Source organism: Lagopus muta, chromosome 15 (genome assembly GCF_023343835.1).
Source record: "Lagopus muta isolate bLagMut1 chromosome 15, bLagMut1 primary, whole genome shotgun sequence".
In the NCBI taxonomy this organism is placed as follows: Eukaryota; Metazoa; Chordata; class Aves; order Galliformes; family Phasianidae; genus Lagopus; species Lagopus muta.
The window spans coordinates 11,195,517-11,207,130 of NC_064447.1; the positions used below are offsets into that span (position 1 = coordinate 11,195,517).

Consider the following 11,614-nt stretch of genomic DNA (forward strand, 5'->3'; position numbering starts at 1 on the left):
TTTCTTCTCCTTCCCATGCCCTGCTGCACAAATGCCCCTGGGTGACATCGTTCCCAGTCAGACAGATCTATATGGACTCCATTTATAAATTCTCTATTAATATTTATTAAGTGATAATGGAATTTATAGCATGCCTCAGAATGGAAAATGATGTCTTCTTTGGGAGCCCAGCTTGTTTTAGCACCATTTCCATGCTATATTAGGCTTTTGCCAACTTGTTCCAACAGCCTCTCTTAAGAATTTATCGCCTTGTAACCTGCCCTCCTTGAAACTGGAAACATCTAGAAATTGTCTCGGGCCGCAGTGACGGAGGAGAACGGGTGCTGTAATTTCCAAAGGGCTTTTCATCTTGAGCATTGCCAGCTTTGATTTTGACAGACTGGCTCTTGTCGTGCTGGGGCTGTCTCAGGGGAGACTGTTTGGGTAGAAGAGGTGAGCAGGATCCTGCAGGCCGCATTTAACCCAGGAAAGTGAGCATATTTAAAAGAGAAGGACTGCAAGAAGGTGTCGGCTCTATGCTTATGCCTTGCACGTTTTCTTCTACCCATGTGAATGTTGTTGTGTAAGCCCTTCCTTAAGAACCTCCTGCACGTGCTAGCTATCTTAGGGGAGCTGCTCGCTGGTGGGCTTCAGAATAATTTCTGTCAGCCTCAGCCAAAGTCACACCAACGGTTGGGTGCTGCCTCAGTTTCCCTTCTGTCCCTGTAGGCGTATGGTATTACTCTCCATTATCAGGTTTTGAAGAGGGGAAATGCACTGTAGGTGGTGAACATCTTGGTGTTACTGCAGTATTTCAGGATGCTGAGTACTGCTGTGCTGAGCAGTGGCCGGTATGAGGGGATTTCCATCTTCCACAAAGGATCATTTACCTGTTTTGACTGAGAGGCAGTTGTTTGAGCCAACAGATAGCTCTGTGGTGTCTGTTGGCCAATAGGAAAAAAGTAAGCTTGAAATCTGGGTTGATTCAGTTCATTAAAGAGATCCTTCTCCAGAAACGAAGGTGAGGCTGGAGAGAACCCCTCCTGGGAAGGTAGGAAAGTTCAGTGTGTGGGGCTTGTGCTTTCCTTCAAGCAAGGAGCTCCTTTTTGTGGAGGGCTAGAGAATGTTGTAAGGGTGTTAGGGTTTGAAAGTGGGACGCCAGGGCTCTGCTGAACAGGCTTGACATCTCCCATGGATTCCAAAAGCTTCTAGCCATGCTTGGCTCCTCTTGTGCTCAGCCAGAGCATTGACTGATGATTGAATCTTTTGCATCTAGGGACAGAGTTTGAATACACTGACTCAGAGAGTGAGATCAAGATCAGGAAGAAGTCACCCTCGGGATTGCTGCGGGGGAAGAAGGGGTCTCTGGAAACAAGCAGCATTCCATCAAGCCAGACCCCAAGCGGCCTCGAGCCCGGATCTGGAAGTGCTGACAAAGCCAAGCTTGGGTCTGAGAAAGGCCGCAAGCTAAAGAAGTTCAAGTCCCCCAAGGACTTGAGCTTTGAGTTTGGGCTGGAGGCCAGCGACGATGACCTGTGGAACCGGCGCAGGAGCGAACGGATCTTCCTCCACGATGCCACCTCATCGTCAGCCATGCTGACCCCCACGGCACCTGCCAGCTCCACTCCTGTCTCCAAGTCTGGGCGCTGTGGGAAGGGGGCTCCCATGAGTCCCAAGAAGGAGGGCGGCAAGGGGAAGGACAGGAAGGAGCTGAGCAAGGTGAGGAACGTGTTGGCAGCATTGATGTGGGACGCTTGGGAGCTCAGGATGAAGGGAAGGTGATGAGCTCCACTAGGCAGATGGCTCCACTGGACGAGTCCACATTCTGTTCAGCTGCTCATGTCCCCTCTGACGTCTTTGTGGTGCCTTTGGAGGGCCATCCTTGGCTGGTAGTGGCACTGGTCTTCTCCCGACTCTTCCTTTTGGCTGAAAGCTCAACTGCTTTTGGCTCCAGTTCATTTAATGATGGATCAGTGATAGTGGGAAGAGTTAGACAAGTTGGTTGTGGCATGAAGCCAGCCGGGATCTTCTCTGAGCTCCTTGAGGGAAGGACTGATGGGCAGGAATTGCTCTCTGGGGTAATGAGAAACTCTCACTGAAATTTGTGAAGCTTGAATGCAGAGCTGGGAGGCAGAGGATGTCAGTGAATTGCTGGCTGACTGTGCATGGCCTGCTTTGCTCTGCCCTTCCTCTGTGTAGGCCTGGATCTTCAATGATGGTGGTGTTTACTTTTATTTTTGGCAGCGGAAAAAGGGTAAAGAAGCTCCCTGCTGCTCCTCTTCCTCGTCCATGTCTCCTCCTGGCATCCCGAGCTCCCCATCTGACGTTCGGGTCAGCCTGGCCAGTGCCCTGGGTTCCACCAAGAAGAGCAAAGCCAAGGTGAAAGCCAAGGAGGTTAAAAAAGAGGTGAGTGACTGATTCTAGGCTGCATGAGGTGGAAGATGGTTGGCAGAGCTGTGCTCTTTCCTTGGACTGCTTCAGTATGAGGGAGGGAGAGCACTGAACGCTACCTCTCTTGATGCGTTACAGGCAAAATTGGAGAAGCCTAAATTCCCAGGAAGGCTAGCAGGTAGAACAGGGCCTGCTGCTACCATCTAGTGTTCAGTTCAATCCGTGCCCCAAATTAATGAGCAGACAGAACTTTGCCTAAGGCATAGAGATGGGGCGGAGGGAGAGCTTTGAGAAAAAGCAAAGACTGGAGAGATGGTGATGGAGTTGTGCTCAGCACTGGGTGAGCCAGGCCACCGTTGGTTGCCGCTCACTGCGGGCTGTCATAGCGCACAGTACTGCGTTTTCTCACATCATTTCTGAGTTTAATGCTTATGGTCTGTGTGCAACACCAAGAAATGAATCGTGAGGCTTTGAGAAGAAGTGGGAATGGCGTCTGCTGTGTGTTTAGTGAAAACAGGCTCTTTGCAGAGGGGTGGTGAGCACAGAGCAGTGCTACAGCTGTCTGCTCTTTGGCATCTCTCCCAGCCTGCAGGAGTGAGATGTGGCTAGGAGATGTGAAATGGCTTTTGCTCAGCTGTCAGTGATGCTTGGCAGGAAACCCAGTAAAGCAAAGATAGTTTTTTTTTTAGTCAAAAAACAATTTTGGGTATACCTACTTGGCTCTGTGTGTTCTAACATCACTGAGGATGGAGACGAGTTTGTCCCAATATCCTCAGGTTGTTTGTTGCTGGAGGAAGGTGAGATGGGATGGGATTGTTGCCTGTTGGCATCCAGCTGACGTGGTGCTTGCTCTTCTGCAGAACCGAGGGAAAGGAGGAGCTGTCAGCAAGCTCATGGAGAGCATGGCAGCGGAGGAGGATTTTGAACCCAACCAAGATAGCAGCTTCTCGGAGGATGAGAACATCCCACTGAGCATGCTTGTCGAGCGGCCACCCACACCAGGTGAGGGCTGGCAGGGCTAATTGTGCAAGTAGCAGAGCTGAATGAGTTTCCCAGGGCTGCTTCGGGGAGGGCTGTGCTGCTTTCGCACATTCCTTTTCCAAAGCCATGAATCCTTCCTTGGGGTGGAGAAACCACATTTACAGTCAAGTTGGCTTGCCAGGTACAAGCCTCTTCAGAGCTGCCAACTCTGTTTGACACCTAGATGAAGCCCAGTCTCTGAGCTGCCCTATTTTCATTTGCTGACGTATTGTTGTTACCAAGAAGGGTACCTTTCTGCAGAGGGCTTGCTGGTCCTTTCTTAGGGGGGATCATGCTGGTGGAATGACATTTCTCTCTCCGTTTGCGGTTGCTTTTTGCTCTGTGGCATTCTCTAATCCCTGCCTTGCTTCAACACCTCCCAGCTCCCCGCTCCTGCATAATTGACAAGGATGAGCTGAAGGATGGCCTGCGTGTCCTCATCCCCATGGATGACAAGCTGCTCTATGCTGGACATGTCAAGACGGTGCACTCACCTGACATGTGAGTTGTGGGGCTGCTGTGCCTGCCCAGGCTCTGCTGATGAAAGGGGGGGTAACTGATGCAGGGATGGATTTCGGTGCTTTGCAGAGATGTCTGGAGAGCAGCTGAGAGAGTCTGCTAGGGAGGGATGGAGAGTTCACTCTGTTTTATCTGTGCTCAGGAAAATCTAATTACTTTTCATTAAGTCTTCTCGACTGACTGGTGGCAGGGCTCGGAGGGAGGTGTTTTCTGATCCGGGTGATCTCTTCCATGTGCTGTGTCTGATCGGGTCTCTACGTTCCAGATACCGCGTGGTGGTAGAAGGCGAGAGGGGAAACAGACCCCACATCTACTGCCTGGAGCAGCTCTTGCAGGAAGCGGTACGTGAGGCCATTGGATGCCTGTTCTTGGTGCCTGGGTGATCTGGGGTGGAAGTGGCTAACTGTCTTGGGCTGCAGGGATGCCCTGTTTCTGCCCACACAGTCTGGGCAGAGCTCCCACTGGTGTGGAGGTCCCCACTACCAGAAATAGTCCCTCACGCTGCCCTGTGTGCGGGCAGGAGGCCGTCTCCCTCTCTTGTCTTCAGATCTGGTTTGCTGCATGCTGAATGTGATGGGCTGGTCTGTGCTGGTGCCAAGAGTGTCAGTAATGGCTTGTCTTTCACTCTGAGCAGATCATTGACGTGAAGCCACCTTCAGTGCGATTCCTGCCCGAGGGCACAAGGATTGCTGCCTACTGGAGCCAGCAGTACCGCTGCCTCTACCCAGGGACAGTTGTCCGAGGTAAGGCTGCCCAGGTGCTGCGAGCCAGGGATGTCTCTGTCCTGCATGTCCTGAGGGATGTCAGGCTTGTCTGGGATAGTCCTGAGGTCTGCTGTGAGTGTCAGCGGTTGGCTCATTCCTTCAGGTCATGCCCAACTTGATTGAGATGCTGATTTAGCAGCATCTTATGATCCAGGAGCCATGCTTTGGTGGGAAGGGATCTGAGTGATTCAGGAGCTTAAAATACTGGGGAAACTTACCGCCTTTCAGAAAGTCAGCATTATCTCCAGCCCAGGCACCAATTACTGTTACTGTTACTGGAGGTTTTCCACCACCTTGTCTCTGACACATTCCTTCCTGATGTCTCCCCCATCTGGCCTGACAGGCCAGTGGAGAAGCCTGGACAATTGTGCCATGACTGGTCTTGCTTGCAGGCTCTTAGTCATGCTTTGTGTGTATAAAAGAAGGATTACTTATCAGATATATAGAATGTTGATGTTGTTACCAGAACTCTGCTGTTTGCTGAGAGTAGTTGCAAAATGCAGGTCATAAAGGATACTGCAGTGAAAACAGAAGATATTTCAGGGAGAGGAGGAAACAAGGAGGTGATGTGGGATGTCACACTGCAGTAGTTTTTTTTCTGTGCTTTTGACAGAGCGATTCTGCACTAGGTGGGCTGGTTTAGTCTTAGGAGGGATCTTTTATTGTGGTCTAGATCTTCTGTGCTCTCCCTGGACAGCCATATAGGAAAGGTGGGAAATGGAGTTTTGGAGTTAGAGGAAGGCAGTCCCTGCTTTCCCAGCAAGTGTTTTGTGCTCTTAAGTTTGTCTGTGACACCTTCTTCTACTCCCCCAACCCACAGGAGCCCTGGATCTGGAGGAAGATGGCGATCTCATCACAGTAGAGTTCGACGATGGGGACACAGGACGCATCCCACTGTCTCACATCCGGCTTCTCCCACCTGACTACAAGATCCAGTGTGAGTCTTCCTTCTCCGTTTCTTTCTTGACAATTCCCACTAGGAAATGTAGGCAGTTTAGAGCCACCTTCCTCACATTTTAGGGCTGATTCACAGACTTTCAATCACAAAGGTTGCACCATCAATTACAGGTGTGCATACTGGGCTGGGACATGATCCACTGGGCAAAAAGGCCCAATCTCTAGTGCAGAATTAGGAGGGACAGGTTTCCCATGTCTTGTCTCGATCGTGTATGATTTTTTACTGCTTTTCAACATCTCTTTGATCTATTCCAGGTGCTGAGCCTTCCCCAGCCCTTTTGGTGCCCAGCACCAAGCGCCGCAGCCGTAAATCCAGCAAAGATGCTGGAGAAGGAAAAGAAGGGGCTACACTGGGGTCAGAGGAGCCTGCATCAAAGGGCAAAGGGCGAGGGAGGAAGCCAAGCATCAAGGCAAAAGCTGGTAGGTTGTCACCACTGCTAGGCCTGGAGTTGAGAGAGTCCTTGCACAGTGAGGACCTGTGTGCCTCTGCAGGGAGCCTGAAGCACTCAGGAACAATCCAGAGACTAATTGGGATTGCTGTCTGTGTCTGAGCTAATAGTGCCAGTCTCAGTGGCTAATACCATGCCTATGTTTTTCTTCCCCTTTGCAGAAGAGGCTTCCCTGCCTGAAGAGAAGGATCAGGTGGAGCCTTCACCTGGTGCTTCTTCAGTCCCTGAGAAGCCAGCCTGCCTGGGCAAATCAAGTGTGAAGGGGTCACGAAAATCCCAGCCACTGCCTGCTGGAGGGTCTCCTGCCCCCACAGAGGAAAAACGGTCAAAAGCCAGTAAAATGAAGATCTCCACTAAGCTGCATAGCCCCCCACAACCCACTTACCAGCCTGCTGTGTTTGGCAGCATTCTCACCACAGAGCCCTACAGCGACCTCCCAGGGACGCTGACAGCCTTCGGCTCCAGTGATGCTTCAGCGTCGAAAGCCAAGGCCAAGAAGGGGAGGCCCACAGAAGAGGCACAGGAATTTGGTACCATGGTTAAGGCTCAGAGGAAGCATGACAGTGAAATCCTGATCAAGCTGGATCACGAGGGTGTGATGTCTCCAAAGACAAAGAAGATGAAGGAGGCGATGAGGATGCTGGAGGACTCGAGTCTGGCTGGTCGCAGAGATGGCAAAAGCCTCCTGGGGCTGGGCTATTCACCTGCAGTGGGTGCAGAGGGCAAGCAGAAATCCTCCCGAGCCAAAGCAGCTGAGGGGGACCCTGCCAGCTTTGGGGGAAAGTTTGATGGCTCGGCAGAAAGCCTCAGTGCCTCAAAGGACCAGGAAGACAAGGCATCAGCGCCAGCAGCTGTAGAGGAATCTGAGAGCAACAGCAGTGACAGCAGCTCAGAGTCAGAGGGAGAAGAGGAGACTGAGAAGAACCGAGGGGAGGCTCAGGACAGCAGCTCGACCAGCTCAAGAGCATCCACTCCTCTCTCTTCCTCCAACTCCTCCTCCTCTTCCTCTTCTAGCAGCAGCTCCTCTTCCTCCTCCTCTTCTTCCTCTTCCTCTGCCTCATCGACTTCCTCCTCCTCAAGTTCCAGCTCCTCTTCCTCCTCCACTACAGATGAAGACTCCTCCTGTAGCTCTGACGACGAAGTAGCTGAGGCCCAGCCAAGTTCCTCAGTGCAGCAAACCCTCCCTCCCAAGCAAACCAAACAGACAGGGAAATCCCGGGCATCCTCCCACCCCCAGAGCCAGAAGCAGCCGGCGCAGCAGCCGGCGCAGCAGCCGGCACCACAGCAGAGCGGCAACAAGAGCAGGCCCAAAAAACGTGAGGGCATCCACCTGCCCACCACCAAGGAGCTGGCCAAGCGGCAGCGGCTGCCGTCGGTGGAGAACAGACCCAAGATCGCCGCCTTCCTGCCCGCACGGCAGCTGTGGAAGTGGTTCGGGAAGCCCACGCAGGTAAGCACAGCCTTTCCCATTTGCCTGGGAAAGGGAGCCTTTCCATCTGGGCTTGGCGATGCTCTGCTGGTGTAATGTCCTCTGCTGAGGCCGTGAGGAGGTTGGGGTCGGCCTTGGCTGCGCTGTGGGGAGCTGTCCCACACGGCCTGCCTCTCTGTCTTTTTTGTCGTGGAAATGTCTGTTGACCATCACCACATCTTTGAGTCTCCATCAGCAGTGCTCAGGCTGTGGTGTGTCCTGGCCGGGCGGTGGCTGTGTCATTACCAGGCTGGGTCTGGCTTTGCCAACAGAACAGGGCAGGATGTGGGATGAGGGAAACCTGAGCTGCTCACCTGTGTGATCCTCTCTTGGCAGAGACGAGGAATGAAGGGGAAGGCCAGGAAGCTGTTCTACAAGGCCATCGTCCGGGGCAAGGAGATCATCCGCATTGGAGACTGCGCGGTCTTCCTGTCAGCTGGCCGCCCCAACCTGCCCTACATTGGCCGCATCCAGAGCATGTGGGAGTCGTGGGGGAACAACATGGTGGTCCGAGTCAAGTGGTTTTATCACCCAGAGGAAACCAACCCTGGGAAGAAGCTCAACGAAGGCAAGGTGGGCTACTCGCCTTTGCTGACAGGGCTGCAAAGCTGCATGGCTGTGTTCCTCTCCTGAGGACAGGGAGAATTATGGCCCAGGTCATTGCTGGTACTGTTACGGGGTGAAACCATCATCTCGTGCTGTGGCTGTGGACAAGCCTGATACCTCTTGATCCAGGGAAGAGTATCTGCTAGGAAATAGCTGTGTATGTCAGTCCAACAAGAGTTTATTAAGAGTCAGACCAAGACTTTGTGCAGTGTAAAACTGCTAGCCTGCTGCTCAGGAATGCTGAGCTCTGCATCTTTGCACAGTGTGGTTTACAGTAGGCTGTGAGTTTGTATTGCCTTGGGGTGGGGCTGAGGTAATAAAGGCACGTGTGGTGGGCGGGGGATGATAACATGGAAAATCCAATTAATTTGCTTTCTTTTTATTTCTGTCTTCTCTTTTTCTCCTGGGTGCAGCGCTGGGATCAGAAATCAGGCAGGAGTCTGTCCACAGCTCTGCAGGCATCCAACCAGAGGAAGGACTTCATGGAGGTTGGTGCTGCAACTGCTTAACTGATGCTGCTGGGGAAAAGCCTCTGAGCTTCTCTGGCTTTTACTTTTTGCCTCAGTTGTTGAGGCTGCAGTTCCCAGGACTTTGGATGGGTGTATCTGGGAGGATGGGAATTGCTGCTGGTGCTGGGTGTTGGGAGGAGCGATGGGTCCCCAGCCAGCACCTGTCTTTGCATTTGCATCCTTGAAATGGAGATGACAAACTCTAGGCCTCTGCATTTCCCCGTCGGCACGCACTGCAGCTGTGGTTCCCTTCTGTGGGAGCTGGCTGTGCACAAGGGCTCAGGTTTGGTGGAAGGACTGATCACGTCCACGCTGCCCCTGGTGTTCCAAGTGTCCCTGCCTGGGCTTGCAGTGGGGATGGCTGGGGAGTTCTGTGTGAGCTCAAGCCCTGGACAGGCTGGTGGATGTTCTTGTGTATTACAGATGATGCTTTAATTGCTGAGAGTTCTAATTGCTCCTTTCTGTCTGCCTTCTTCCCTTCCTGTAACGCAGCGAGCTCTCTATCAGTCCTCTCACGTGGATGAGAACGATGTCCAGACCATCTCACACAAGTGTCTCGTTGTTGGTCTGGATCAGTATGAGCAGATGCTAAAGACTAAGAAATACCAAGACAGTGAGGACCTCTACTACCTTGCAGGGACCTACGAGCCCACCACGGGCATGATCTTCAACACCGACGGGGTCCCTGTCATCTGCTGACCGCCCAGGGAGCACGAGCCAGCCCTGGGAAGGGACAGGACAAACTTGAGGACGTGCCTGTTCAGACGACATGATTGTTTCTTTCAAAGCTCATGACTTCCGTGTCACACTACAGACAGGAGAGTGCGAGAGACATGGGGAGGAAGGAGAGGGCTGAAGAAAGGGGCTGGGAAAGCAGTTACAGCAATCACAGAAGGTGCCGAGGGTGGTGGCGGAGGTGTATGAGCCTCAAGAATCCTTGGGAAGTGGATTTAGTTACAGTGACCAACTTCTCCCTTCCTCCTTTTGGTCCTGGAAAGCACATGGCTCTCACGATCATTTCACCAGCGGGATCCCCAGCAGGAGGGATCCCTTCTGTGTCATTTGCCCCCATCAGAAGCCGCCTGTATGTGGAAGGACACCTGCTGACCTTCTGCGTACGCTCCTCTCCGTCCTTATATCCCCTTTCCTGCTTGTTTCGCATGACCCTTTAGGAAGGACAGGGTGAAAGAGAAAGGAGATGAGTCTCTCTCGGCGCCTCGCCTCCATCCTCCCGGCGCCTTTTTGCGGTTCCCCTTCCCCTGCCTGGCAGTGGAGCACGGAAGGGCAGTGCTGGCCCCAGCATGGAGACGGCAGGAGAGGTCCTCCAGGCTGGAGGTGCCAGGTGAGCCCCTGTCACACCTGGGCTGCTGCCTTCCCATTGCCCCACATGGGCTGAGCCCACCTTCCCACTCTCCTGTCTCACAAAGGAGATGGAGGAGGAGGAGCAGGGGGAGAAGAGGGTGAGGCTTGCCGAACAACGGTGCGAGTGTGCAGAGAAGCAGGGAAGGAAACGACTGGGAGACACTGCTGCGCTGCTCGGAGCAGAGGAGGCTGCAGTGAGGGGTGCCTCCCGTGGTGGAATGGATTTCAGCACAGCCCACTCAGCTTTACCTCTCTTGCCCTCGTGGAGCAGTCAGCTGCCCGGCAGCCCTCCGCCTCATTTGAAGGAACAGGGCTGGCACGTGGAGCCCAGCCGTGCCCTGCTGCTGCATTTCCACAGCCGCCAGGCCAGGGGAGCGCTCAGCTGGCCAGCCCAGCCAGGGGGGGATGTGGGAGGAGAACAGAACCACGCAACATCCTTGCACTTACACAACAACTCCCAGGAGACGCACTGATCTTTGCAACTGTCGACTCGCACTGCGTGGCTGCGACGCGGAGCGGGGCTCAGCTCGGCCAGGAGCAGCAGCCCAGGCTCCGGTGGGGAGAGCTTGGACACATTGCCAACCATCAGCCCGGTGCTGCTGCATGCCGGGGGGCCTGGCTGGGCCTGCAGTCACCCCTCGCCTTCAGCTGGAACCACAACGGTGCTGCGCCGTCCCCCCTCTGCCCCGGGCGCCGCGCATGGTGACGGTTCGAACCTGTACAGTTTTAATGTACCAAAAGACTCCTTTAGCCCCTCCTGTATTATAAATCTTTAAATGGATTCAACTTTTTAATTATAAATATAAATATAAATATATATATATAAATATAAGCTTTTTAAAACTGTGAGGAGAAGAAAAAAAGGAAAAAAAAAAAAGAAAAAAAAAGGAAAAAAAAGAAAAGGAAAAAAAAAAACCCCAAAATAATCCAACCAACCACCACCAAACCCCAGCAAAACCCACGGCAGAAAACGAACACAGTCTGACGTTCAGAATATTATTTTTTATTTCCTGTTGGATTGTGATTGTAAATGATCTGGGAACAGGCACCCCCCGCTGTACTGTACCTGTAGAAGCAAATGGTGTGAGCATATTTTAACAGAGCGAGAGAGCGCGCGAGAGAGAGAGATTTTATGCTAATGTTAAATAGAAAGCACTTAAAACCCACTGCCTTCTATGGAACACGAGGATATTTCAGACAATCGAGAGGAAAGGAGAGCCAGGTTTTTTTTGTCTTTTGTTTTTGTTTTCTGTTCTGTTCCAAGCGGTTTCCTTTTGGCATTCTGTTGGTCGCAGGACTCTGTGAGCTGTTTTCATAAAAAAATGAATTGAGGAAAAAAAAAAAAACCAACGACAAAAAAAAAAAACAAAACCAACAAAAGCAACCCAGCGAAGCATTGGTTCTTTGTGTCGCCTTTCCTGACTGAGGGTTTCTCTCCTGCCCAGCCCTGCTGCTGGGCACGGCCCAACCTGGGCGCCTCGTGGCACTCTGGGGGTCCCTGGGTGCCCGACCCACTGTGGATGGGGGCCCAGGGGGGGCGGCCCTGAGATGTGGGATGGAACCTCAGGGTGGACGATGAGGCTGCGTGCA

At 52.7% G+C, this 11,614-nt stretch overlaps 1 protein-coding gene across 1 annotated transcript in view; it reads left to right on the forward strand.

The window, feature by feature from the left end:
- Window positions 1-10,887, forward strand: part of TNRC18 (trinucleotide repeat containing 18) — a 44,502-nt gene extending 33,615 nt beyond the window's left edge. Inside the window, 12 exon segments of the mRNA XM_048962144.1 lie at window positions 1,256-1,698; window positions 2,224-2,385; window positions 3,231-3,372; window positions 3,774-3,891; window positions 4,175-4,250; window positions 4,544-4,652; window positions 5,494-5,610; window positions 5,886-6,050; window positions 6,241-7,529; window positions 7,884-8,120; window positions 8,567-8,641; window positions 9,155-10,887. Of these exon segments, the coding sequence (XP_048818101.1) occupies window positions 1,256-1,698; window positions 2,224-2,385; window positions 3,231-3,372; window positions 3,774-3,891; window positions 4,175-4,250; window positions 4,544-4,652; window positions 5,494-5,610; window positions 5,886-6,050; window positions 6,241-7,529; window positions 7,884-8,120; window positions 8,567-8,641; window positions 9,155-9,361 (3,140 nt within the window). The 3' untranslated portion in view covers window positions 9,362-10,887.
- The last annotated feature ends 727 nt before the right edge of the window (window positions 10,888-11,614 follow it).